The sequence below is a fragment of the Apium graveolens genome, chromosome 6 (genome assembly GCF_009905375.1).
Source record: "Apium graveolens cultivar Ventura chromosome 6, ASM990537v1, whole genome shotgun sequence".
NCBI classification, from domain to species: domain Eukaryota; kingdom Viridiplantae; phylum Streptophyta; class Magnoliopsida; order Apiales; family Apiaceae; genus Apium; species Apium graveolens.
Genome location: NC_133652.1, coordinates 29,414,808 through 29,427,232, shown reverse-complemented (window position 1 = coordinate 29,427,232; position 12,425 = coordinate 29,414,808). Strand labels below are relative to the sequence as shown.

The following is a 12,425-nucleotide window of genomic DNA, read 5'->3' as shown; positions in this document are numbered from 1 at the left end:
TTAGACTCATGATGATGGGCGGTCCTGGAAACGAGGACCCGCCAGTAGCAAGTTTTGTGGCCCACTGATTTGTTGGTTATCAATCTTCTGCATAATATCCTCCTCATTATCCTTTCCACTAATTACGCCAGTTAATCTCCTTCGTTTAGGATCCATCACTACTTTTCCTCCACCTTTAGTGTCACTCAAATCATTTGTAATTCCCTGATTTATATTATCTGTTGATGAGAGTTTATCTCCTTTTTCTCGCTCCACATTTTCTCCTGACTTAATTTGAATTTCCTCATCACCCTCATTAATCTCGCGGATAGTACCATCTACTTACATGAATTTCGCCGGCTCCTGATCGCCTCCCTGTACGCCGTTCGACGGCTCCCCTTGCTTTCCTGTACTCCCCCACCTATTATCACCATCATTTGCAGTACGTATCCATTTCGATCCAGTATTGTTTTTCATGTTTCTTGATGGAGCTTTAAGCCATGCACCATACGCCTTATCAATTACCTTGTCTGGATTTGCATATACAATGTTGCAGTCACGTTCTGAATGACCTAAGAGTCCACACACAAAGCAGAATGTGCCAAGCCTCTCATACTTAAAATTAATCCAACTCCATTGAGCTCCTTCCCTCTTAATTTTCATTTTCCTCTTTGATGGTTTGTCCACGTTTAATGCCACTCTGATCCGCATATACGATTTCCACATGCCATCAAAAGCTGTTGCATCTGTCTTAATGAATTTACCTAGTGACATGCCAACACTCTTCAGGATATTCTCTGACAGACACCCTATTGGAACATCATAAAATTGCACCCACATCTCCACATCTTGCAGTTTAACTATATACGGATCCTCATTCTCCTGTAACTGATGAAATACTAGCATTACTTGTTCGAACGACCAAGGTCCACCATATATGACCTTCTGCAAATCCATCTTATGATAACACACAAATGAGTATCTACCTCCTCCTAAATCATGAATTTCCATGCCCTCCTTTAGTCTCCATATAGGTGCCAGAACATTCTGCATAGCATTAAAATTCACATTTTTCTCCGTCAAGAACTTCCCCACCAGAACAAAAGTCTGTCTCGACCTTATGACATCATTTGCCTCAATTACAATACCCCCTTCTTCTTCATCCTCCAGCGTAAGATTAGCGTATTACTCATCCAATGATTGTTTTGATTGTGCCATTTCTCAACCGTACTCTTAGAACAAAGAACAACTTGATGAAATTTGAGTGTATAAGGATTCAAATACTGTCATAAAAACAGAGAGAAAATACTGTCACAAAAATAGAGAAAAAACTTTAAAATTTATACTTTAGAAAAGTTATATATATATATACACGTATATATATACGTTAAAAAATAACTTATTTGCTTATAACTTCCTAAATACTTATCCGGTCGATTCAACTTATTTGAAATTTATAATTTATAAACTGATAAATTAAATGTTGGTAACGACGTATTTTTCTCGCAACTTATTTTAATTTTTTTCACTTTTCTAATAATTTTAATTTTAAAAAATATGATTTTAAATGTTTTTTTTTAATTTTAAATTCACAAATTAAGTTGATTGTTTAAAAATAATTTATTTTAATTTAATTTAATAAAAAATCTGATTTTTAAGGTAAAATTATTCAAATAATTATATAATTTATAATTATTTATCTACTTATGATTTCTAAGTCACTTATTCATTTTACGTCATAAATTACTTGTTTTAAGATTTTCCAAACGAACATTATATTAAGCATTTTGAAGTTTCCATTTATTTCTTAGAAAAGAAATAATAGAAGCAATTAAAGAAGTAGAAGATATACTATATTTTAAAAAAAGTTACAGAGAACAAACGAGCATTGCGTCAAAAATAAAGATATTTTAAAATATATTTTTTTCACAAAATTCAAGAAAACTTACTCTCAAAAAGAGAATCACTTATTTACTTGGGGATAGTATTTAAATTTAAAAATTTAAAAATTATTTTTAATATATGCTTCCAAAACTTCAATTGCAGATAAAAATCCGTTATCTTTAGAAACTTGCTCAAACTTCAATTTTTGACAAAAAAAAACAGGAAAAAGTTGGAATCTTTGTTGAATTTCAGATTCCTTGATTATCTTTTCAGGAGTATTATTATCTTTAAAAACTTACCGATAATACGTTATCATACCCATTTCTAAATTTGAGAAATAAAAAAAAAAATTCGTAACGTTCCACTTATTTAATCCCGAAATAATAAAATACTTTTCTTTATTCCAGTGGATATAATTGGTGAATCAAATACTTTTTGTTTGCTAAATCTGAATCAGATACCTTGTTTCTTTTGACTCGGAACAAAAACGCAACTCATTCCACTCCCAAAACGACAGCGTTTAAGCTCTTCCACATTCTACCACCTCTCCGCCTAGGAAATAAAATCCGAAGCAGTGAAGCAAGCGCCAATTCACAAATATAAAAGCCAGCGACACACAAAAACAACAACCCCCCCTCCTTTTATCACTTTCTCTCTCACACACTCTTAAACCCTATAATAATGGCTTCTGTTGTTATTCCAGCTCCGCCTTCATGTTCTACGTCGTCTTCGTCGTCGTTGCTCTCTCTCCGCCGCCCCGGCGCCGCTCTCTTCTCCGGCGACTCCCGTCCTCGTTTCTCCGTCGTACGTATCAATTCGCCGTATCTATACGTTTCCTCTGTTTTGTTAGCATTTTGATGTTTAAAGATTCCACCTTTTTTGTGTGTTTTGTAATTTTATGTGTTAATGAACTGTAATGTGATGAAAAATAAAAAGCTTTGATTTTTAGGGTTTAAATTGTGGAATTGTATTAATGTTTTTCAATGTACATTAATACATTATATACTGTAATTATGAAATTGTATATATAATTGTATTAATTGATTTTATTGTATGATGCTGTAATTGTGTTGTTGATGTTTGTGGTGGAGTTTTATTGTTATGATTTTTGTTTGTTAGAAATGTGAGCTTGGTGAATCAGTGAATGGGAGACCTGTTGTGCCTACTCTTAATACTGAAGGAATTCTACCTAAGTTCTTGCCTAATAAGCGACTTGCAAGTGCCGTTCCAGCTAATTCCAGGCTCAAGATATTCTCCGGGACTGCTAATCCTACTCTTGCTGAGGTCAGTGTACATGATGTTGGCATTACACAGGGTTTCCTTTTGTCGTGTTTTTTTCATAAGGGTTCAAATTTTGTAGTATGGTTTGTGTATTAAATCAGCAGTTATATTCTTGGTTGTTTTGTCATTTCTTTTTGTCGCTAGTAACTGATATGTATTATATGGCCGCCTGTCCATTGCATCCTTCTTTGCTTACAAAATTATAATGCTCTATTTTTTGTATCGTGAACTTGAGGAGTAGGGAGAAATTTAGTTAGATAGTAGTATTGTCTTTGAAGAATTCCTGGGTTGCGTGTAATTAGGGTAATTAATATATTTTTTATTCGGTTACTGACCAATTTAATTTTACTGTTTAGGAAATCGCGTGGTACATGGGTGTCAAGTTGGGAAAAGTTAATGTGAAGCGATTTGCTGATGGTGAAACTTATGTTCAGCTTCAAGAGAGTGTTAGAGGATGTGATGTTTACTTGATTCAGCCCACCTCTCCCCCTGCAAATGAGAACCTCATGGAGCTTCAAGTAATGATTGATGCTTGTCGAAGGGCATCAGCCAAAAATATCACTGCAGTGATACCGTATTTCGGATATGCCAGGGCTGATAGAAAGGTACGTTATGTCCAGTGAATAGTGAAACTATAAAAAGGCTTTGTAGGTTATTGAAGCATCTGAACTGCGAATTTATGTTTATATTTCAGACACAAGGTCGTGAATCTATTGCTGCCAAACTAGTAGCAAATCTTATCACTATGTCAGGTGCAGATCGTGTCATCGCCTGTGACCTCCATTCTGGGCAGTCCATGGGTTATTTTGATATTCCCGTGGACCATGTATATTGTCAGGTAACTAGTCCATAAAGGTATTAAATTATCTACGCAGCTAATGTTTTTGTTAACTAATGATTATTTTTCTTTTTTGGCAAAAGCCTGTTATTCTTGATTATCTTGCCAGCAAGACAATATCTTTTGATGATTTGGTTGTTGTATCACCTGATGTTGGAGGAGTTGCAAGAGCACGTGCCTTTGCCAAAAAGCTATCTGACGCCCCTCTAGCAATCGTGGACAAAAGGCGTCATGGGCACAATATCGCTGAGGTGATTTTTGAGCAATGCCCTTGCTATTAAATATGCAATATTACAGTGTTTAGTAGACTTCTATTACTATATGCTAGGAAAATTTTGTATGCTTTTTGCTCGTGGAATACAATATATTTTTCAGAGTTTATAATACAGTTTTACCTTTAATATCCACATTTTATGCTCGTTCTGTGTATTGACCTAAGGTACAAATCGTTTTCTCCTCTAATTTATATTCAGTTTAGAAGCATTGGTCCCGATTAAGGGCTATTTATTAAGAAAATAGAGACTTTGGTTTCGTTTCCATTCAACTTGTAGGCCTGACCAATCATAGTTCAGTTTAATGAGCTGCATCTTCATATACAGTAGTTCGTCCCCCCCCCCCTCAAGATTTATTAATGCTTTCTTTATTTTTAATTTAGAATGTAACATCTAAGTGGGGTAAGTAGCTTCAGACCTCAAATTTAGTAGACACTGATGACAAACTGATTCCTCCTCGAGAAAGTGGGCTTATCTATGGAGACGGTGAAGTAGGTATCCTGAATAAAAATATTTTATGTAGAATTCAAGTGAGAATTGTTTTAGAATAAATACTGGACTAGTATATAGTGTCGTGAATATTTAAAATATGCATCAGATCGGTACATCATGACTTCTCATCTTACAATACATAATAGCTTTTAAGATTTGCAGGTTTGTTGATTATATTCAGTTTATGGAAATTTTTGAATCCATCTGTTTTGTTACTCTTATTTGAAATTAGATGTCCCGTTAAATGCTCAATGGCATCCTGTCATATTGCAGGTGATGAATTTGATCGGTGATGTCAAAGGAAAAGTTGCAGTAATGTTAGATGACATGATTGACACTGCTGGTGAGTCCATTTTATATGTTAAACCCTGGATTATATATATAATACTAGAGGTAAAACAAGATGGGAAATACTATAGGTAACAGAAAATTGGAAAGTGTCAACTTGCATCTCAATATGTGAGAACACAATTTTGTTTCCTATGGAATCCTATTAGATCATGTTATCTTACATGCATTAGATTTTTAATTGGATGTCTCTGCTTTCTCAGCCTGTTCTGCTTGTCAGTACTTGTAAAACTTTCTTTTCAAACTCTTGATATTATCAAATTAGCTTATCTGTAGAGCAACCGAGTACCTTGTTAAAAGCATTGTCATTTTGCATAACGTTTGGTGTTTCTGAGCTCCAAATAATTACCTATAGCACCAATTATTATATAATCTTCCTTTCTTTGGGGTTCAGGAACTATCACCAAGGGTGCAGCTCTTTTGCATGAAGAGGGTGCCAGGGAAGTCTATGCATGTTGCACTCATGCTGTTTTTAGGTAACGATTCTATATTTGTTGCTAAATACCAGTAATATTTTCCCTAGATGTATTAACTCATTGTTTGCCCCTACCCTGCCGATCTATATGTTCATCATCTTTGCTCTTTTTATAGAGGGCATTAGTCACTTTTATGTGTACCGATGTTAAATTAAATGCTGAACTTTGCTTTGGTGGAAGATCAAATAACATCTTTGTTGTCTCTTTTGCATTGATCAATATGGAAGGGTTATTTCGTTACTGTAATTAATTTCATTTATCATGATATTTTGTCTAGTACGTGCAGTATAATTAGTTTCATGTGATGCATAAAGTATAGGAGTTCTGTCTATTATTATGTCCTAAGAAGATATCTATATTACTTTTGAGACAGGTCCAAACAATAATTGTCATATATCTAGGTCACATGCTCACATATATTGCTTTATAGTATATCCCAATGCACATCAGTCAGCACTTTACTTGCATCCATTTTGTGTTTATGTTACTGATTTAGACCCTTTGGTTGATAACGTTTATTCGTACTTATTAGACTAGTTTAGATAATTGGAATTATTCGTACTTAATAGATTAGAACATCTTAATGTGTTCTTTATGTGTAAGTTTCTGATATGGCAGTAATTTAAAAACCTTGCATGTTTTTAGCCCAAAATGAAATGTCAAGTCTCTGTACCCATCTCCAGAGTGTCGAGTGTCCGACGCTGCAACATGGGTACCCGAGGTGAAATAAGAGTCTGGTTTACATGGTATCATTTTAGTACAGAAAAATGGAGGCCATGGAGAAATTGTCAAAAATGTACTCAATATATGTTTCGTCGTTTGTCATCTACAAGTATTAAAAAGTGTAGGTTAACAGCACTATGTGTATGCTATCAAATTGAAATGGAGGTAGCCGCCCACCCTTGTTTGGTGAACTGTCAAGGATTCTCTTGGGCAATTTATGCAAATAATGTTTGTTATGTTCGCTTGTACTTACAATTTTTTTTTCTGTACAGCCCTCCTGCAGTTGAAAGGTTGTCGAGTGGCCTATTTCAAGAAGTCATAGTAACAAATACAATTCCGATACCAGACAAGAACTACTTCCCGCAGTTGACTGTTCTTTCAGTAGCGAATCTCTTGGGAGAAACCATTTGGCGTGTTCATGATGATTGCTCTGTCAGCAGTATCTTTCAGTGAAGTGACAGTTTCATTACCAGAATACCGAAATCAGATGTTTCAGCATTTTCTTTCTGACATATCTCTAGGGTCACTTAAAACCTTGCCTGGCATGCCTTCTTCAGATATTTAGTACTTGGAACCTAATCCATCCATTATTCAAAACACATTTGGAACATTGGTTTTTCAAAACATACACAGGATGGGGGAAAATAGGGACATAAATGCTCATCTACATCTTTTCTTGTTTCTCACCTTTATAGCCCTTAATATAAGAACATTTGACATATAAGTTGTCTGATTTTGGTTGAGGGTTAAACTATAACCCTTTGATAGATTTTAGTATTTGGCAAACAATGATGGGTAGTCGAGTCAGGCTATTTGCAGTTTATCAAGCATATTGCTTATTGTAATTGTAGTATCACGGTTTGATGGTATTTTCCAGGCAACTTGGCTACAGCCAAATTGGCACAAAGTCAGCCAGGTTACAAAATTTAAAAGATGAAACTATTCTTGTTATTTGCTTTTATGCCTAGCAGATATTTTCAAATTGATAATAGCAACAGGCTACTAGAAATGATCATCATAAAAGTTTAAGTTAGATGTTGATAGTTTTAGTACAAATTTGGAAGGATGCTAACTACATCGTTTTATTACTCGAACAAGCTTGGCTTTGCAATACAACTTTGAATTGATCTAAGTTTAAGTGATTACAGTTTAAGTTGATCTAAGAGGCCTTTACCGTCCAGTGTCTTGTTGAAAACCATTTTTATGAAATCCTGGTGGCTTACAGTCTTGAACATGTTATCCTTTACAAGCTCCGGCAGTGGACAGATATCTGTGCTTAGATTCGGACTGTGAAATGCAGCTATGGAAATCCTTTCCTTTTCATTGTTGACAACAGCTCTGTGTTCGATGCTTCTGTACTTTCCATTACTAAATATCTGCATTTGTTTATATCCATATCAATCACAAATGTTGAATATCTTGTATAAATATAGTCTATATATTTGTGCGATATATACCTCCATGGCGTCTCCAATGTTGACGATTATAGAACCTGGAACTGGTTTTATGGGCACCCATTGCTGGTTTTTCTTGATTTGGAGTCCATGGATGTCTTCATTCACTTGAATCAACGTCAGTGCAGAAGTGTCGGAGTGTGGAGCGATGCCCAAAACTTTGTTTGGTTGAGTACAAGGCGGATAATAATTCATTCTAATCCCTTGCGTACCATCATGATGAAACATAGCGGTGAGTTTCTGAGGGTCGGCTTTAAGGTTTTCAGCCATTAGACTTATGAGTTTGTTTGTAAGCTCTTTCAGCGTTGCTGAATACTCGTCTAATGTTGGCCTGATGATAGTTGCAAAACAGTATGTTTAACAAAGAGTAGTCTGTATCAAAAAATAATCTGCAGAACTTGGGAAAAAAAAATGACCTGCAGAAAGTGGTGATACTCTGCAAAACAAGGAAAAGAATACCTGAAAGAAGAGGGAGTTTTTGGCCAGAGATTCATCTTTCTATGCGACACCGGAAGTGGAAGCAGGTAGAGCATGTCCCCCCAATCAAGCTTTTGATCTTCAGAAAGCACAAAGGCTTGTCCATAGCCTTCAGAACAATTTGGTGGCTGCGCACATAGCATTCTTTCCTCTAATGGCAACTTGAAGAACTCCTCTGTCACCTTCTTCATTTTCTCAATCTCCTCCAGTATCCCATGATTTATCAACTGCATCATTTACCGAGAGACATTTACAAGTTAGATTCCTTGAAAACCTAGCAGCCTGTATATAGTAAGTAGGACCATATAATCGCCATAAAGAAACTTAAATAATTGAAACAATTACGTGAAAGAAGCCCCAGTCTTGACATGCCAGGTGAAGCCTTTTCATTTCATCTTGGTATCCAATCTGCCCGACGACAAGCTGGTTCATGTCAATGACCGGTATCTGCAAGGACTTGTTGTCTAACAAATCATCGGACTCGGCCTCTTCTCGAATATAACGAGGGGGGATTCCATTCAAATTTTTGGAAGCAAGTGATTGCACATTGTCTACAGGAAGTGAACCACGTCCAGAATCTAGTCCAGTAACACACTCACAAGTCACAACTCTCCATTTTCATTTGGTTTCTTTGCAGTTTGCAATGTCACTCCTCCTTTCTTCTCTCTTTTATATATAGTTAGGAGGTCCCCACAGGGATTAGTTTGACAGTCGAGGATTTTGTTTTTTCAAGGTCTAATTTCTACAGGAAATAAGTAAGCTTACGTACGCGATACCATGGTATTAATCTTGTCCCCTACTCTTTTGTATCTTACAAATTACACCAGCCTATAGTTGAAGCTCATGAAGGAAACAGGTTTGCTTAACCCAAACTTGCTACAGCTCAAGCTAGAGACTCTCTAGTGAGTTCTAACATATACTTTTCATTAAGAGATGTCGATGAAATCATAGGTAACGTAACCCTGTTTTAGATAAACAAGAAAACAGTCTGATCAGTTGGCCAGAATTAGAAGGGTTGTTTTAAAGTTGACATCACATTACACATATTTAAGCGCGGGACCTAAAATAATTGACATACTTGAAGTCATTGTAACAATGAAAAACAATCAATGATATTGGTGATATCATTGTACAGAAACTCTGTTGTATAGTGGTAATGTTTTGCATATGTACTCTTGTAGTGTAACTGTAGAACGTATATCACTGAGGCTCCGTTTGTCCGGAAAGATTATAGTCCAAACTTTATGATCCTTACTTTACTTATACTTACTTATACAGTATGAAGCATGAAGAGCTTGATCTATTATTAACTGTCAATAACTTCATTCATTTATAGTAAGTCTAGGATGAAAGATTTATTTCATTACATAAAATTAGCCAAAAGGCATTATAACAAGACAGGGAGGAAAGACTACAGGTAACAAGACCTTTTATCAATTATATATAATTTCAAATACTTATGCTTCCACTGTCACCCAAACCGAGAACCTTTAGTTTCTTGTTACCGAGAGAAGAGGGATATCCACGAGGCTACTATGTTAACTGATCACATTTCAGATTATCCAAAATGCTTTTACCATCAAGTTGACGACTGACAACCATTCTTATAAACTCTTCATGCCTTATGGTCTTATATTTTGGATAATTTTCTTGAACAAGCTCCGGTAATGGACCTATACAAGTATCTTTGATTGGACTGTGGAATGCAGCAATGGAAAGCCTTTCTTTTTTGTTGTTCACAACTGCTCTATGTTCAATGCTGCTATACTCTCCATTACTGAATACCTGCATTTTCATAATTTCTTTATAGCACATAAATTCAAGTCATAGGTAAACAAAGAGGCCAGAGTTGTCATCATTAATACTCTATAATGCTAAAAATACATTTTAGATTTTTAGTTACCTCCATTATGTCTCCGATGTTGACAATTATTGCTCCAGGAATGGGTTTTATAGGTACCCATTTTTGGGTTTTCTTAATCTGCAGTCCTTCAACATCATTGACTTGAATCAGCAAGGTTAGCCCAGTGGCGTCGGAATGTGGAGTGAGGCCTAAAACCTTGTTTGCTTGGACACAAGGAGGATAGTAATTCATTCTCACCCCTTGACCACCATCTGGATCAAACTTGCCAGTGAGACTTTCGGTTTCAACTTTAAGGTTTTCAGCTATTAACTTCAAGAGGTTGATTGTAATCTTATGCAGCTTTGCTGAATACTCTTCCAATGTTGGTCTGGTAATGACATATAATTGAAAAAAAAACAGCATAAATCAACCATATATTAGGTGATCAGATGTTGTTAACAGCCATGGGTGCTTAAGGTGCTGTTTTAGAAAATTGAAGAGTGTTCTTTTTATGGTTAAAGTAAGCTAAGGGAGTCAAATGAATGACCAATTTTAGGTACTAGAAAAACAAAAAAGATTAGTATTTCTTATATTTGGAGGCTTAAAGCTCCATGAGGTTAAAGAAACTTAAATCTTCTTGATATGATCGGAAAAACAGCTTGATTAAGTATACCTGAACGAAGAGGGAGCTTTGGGCCAGGTTTGGGTGTTTCTAGTTGAAGATGGACGTGGAATAAGAAAGAGCATATCAGCCCAATCTAGCTTTTGATCGTCAGAATGAACAAAGGCTTGTCCATAGCCTTCAATGCTGTGTGGTAGCTGAGCACACACCATCTTCTCCTCCAGTGGCAACTTAAAGAACTCTTCTGCGACCACCTTCATTTTCTCGATTTCCTCCAGTGCCCCGTGATTAATCATCTGTTTCATCATCACAAATAGTACAGATAGTCTATGTTCACTTATAAAGTTGATAGTAACTTTTCTTGAGAAATCATATAACTTTACATAAATGTTACCTGAAAGAATCCCCAGTCCTTGCATGCCAAGTGAAGCTTCTCCAGTTCACACTTGTATTCAGATTGTCCGATGAGAAACTTGTTCATGTCAATAACTGGAATCTCCAAGGCCTCATCATCTAGCAATTCATCTGATTCGTACTCTTCTCGTACATAACGAGGTGGGATTTCAATCAAATTCTTGGAAGCAAGTGACTGCACATTCTCTACTGGAATTGAACCACCATATGCAGTACCGGTAACACCCTCAGAACTCACCATTTTGTTTTCTCTAACAATTGAAGTCCTCGGGGGTTTTTTTTTACTGGAATAAATATTGCCGTTCTTCTATTCTCTTCACTTACGCCTTGCACTTCCTGAGTCTAACGAGGTGGTGCCATTAAGATATTATTTCTGCTGAGTCTAACGAGGTGGTGCCATTAAGATATTGTTTCATTGAAGAATATCAGGAGAATCCATTTATACAAATACTAACTGTTAAACACCACCGTTTGGAAGATGCCAGTTGACGTTATACCACCCGGATTTGTCATTGTCATCAACTACATCGTTACATAATTAAATAAAATGTAGCTTTAGAAGAGTTAAGTTGCAGTTTACTATTGTCTGCCTTTTGAGTTGTAGATTATTTTTCCTGTCTTTTGAGCTAATTATTTTTCCTAAATATACACCCTGTCACACACACGAGCGGATCTAGTAAATTTAGACGCCCTATAATTTTTTAACTAGCTTAACAATCCTCGATTTATATCGAAATATTATCTCAAACGAATTTATATTTATAAGAAATTAATTTTTGAATACAGTAAATAATTATTTTAACTCTATTTTATATTCATACATTAATTACGTAAAAATAAATAATATATTTTTATTAATTTAATTACATTTCATAAAAAATTAGATAAATAAATATGCAATGAAAATGAGATGACATAAAGGTCATCACTATATTTTCTTATTTTTTCCTTTTCGAATGTATAGACTACTTAAGTGATGAAAACTTATTTTTATCGTAAAGTTCGATTCTCGCTCACCCCCGATAATTTTGATATTACATACTTAGTTTAAGGTAGATAAACTTAATTACTAAAAAAATTAAAACTATACTATTATAACAAAAATACTTGTAATTTTTTATAGGGATATGCATTGGGTCATTTCGGGATCACGAAGTGCTATCTGATCCCCAAACCCACCCTACACCCCGAACCAAGATTCTATTCCTTTCCAGTCCTCACCCGAATGAGAAATTATGCGAGAATACTGGATATAATAAAAAATAATAATCATGTATTTTTATTTTTATTTTTTTAAAAAAAAATCTACTAATTCGTAATAT

The 12,425-nt window shown here is 35.3% G+C and overlaps 3 protein-coding genes across 3 annotated transcripts; 1 reads left to right on the top strand and 2 right to left on the bottom strand.

Annotated features, from left to right (window-relative positions):
- Positions 1-2,345: 2,345 nt before the first annotated feature.
- LOC141668843 (ribose-phosphate pyrophosphokinase 1) lies at positions 2,346-7,254 on the top strand. The gene is made up of 8 exons (XM_074475870.1): positions 2,346-2,667; positions 2,983-3,147; positions 3,501-3,749; positions 3,839-3,982; positions 4,066-4,233; positions 5,020-5,089; positions 5,489-5,570; positions 6,566-7,254. Exons 1-8 carry the CDS (start codon positions 2,545-2,547, stop codon positions 6,744-6,746), a joined length of 1,182 nt encoding a protein of 393 aa, XP_074331971.1. The 5' UTR covers positions 2,346-2,544; the 3' UTR covers positions 6,747-7,254.
- Positions 7,255-7,392: 138 nt separating this feature from the next.
- On the bottom strand, positions 7,393-9,312 carry LOC141664840 (S-norcoclaurine synthase 1-like). The gene is made up of 5 exons (XM_074470795.1): positions 9,303-9,312; positions 8,570-8,802; positions 8,207-8,451; positions 7,751-8,078; positions 7,393-7,669 (listed from the first exon to the last, which is right to left on the bottom strand). The coding sequence occupies exons 1-5, from the start codon at positions 9,310-9,312 to the stop codon at positions 7,436-7,438; spliced, it is 1,050 nt and encodes a 349-aa protein (XP_074326896.1). The 3' UTR covers positions 7,393-7,435.
- Positions 9,313-9,570: 258 nt separating this feature from the next.
- On the bottom strand, positions 9,571-11,600 carry LOC141668041 (S-norcoclaurine synthase 1-like). The gene is made up of 4 exons (XM_074474724.1): positions 11,084-11,600; positions 10,741-10,985; positions 10,128-10,455; positions 9,571-10,009 (listed from the first exon to the last, which is right to left on the bottom strand). Exons 1-4 carry the CDS (start codon positions 11,342-11,344, stop codon positions 9,758-9,760), a joined length of 1,086 nt encoding a protein of 361 aa, XP_074330825.1. The 5' UTR covers positions 11,345-11,600; the 3' UTR covers positions 9,571-9,757.
- Between the last annotated feature and the right edge of the window lie 825 nt (positions 11,601-12,425).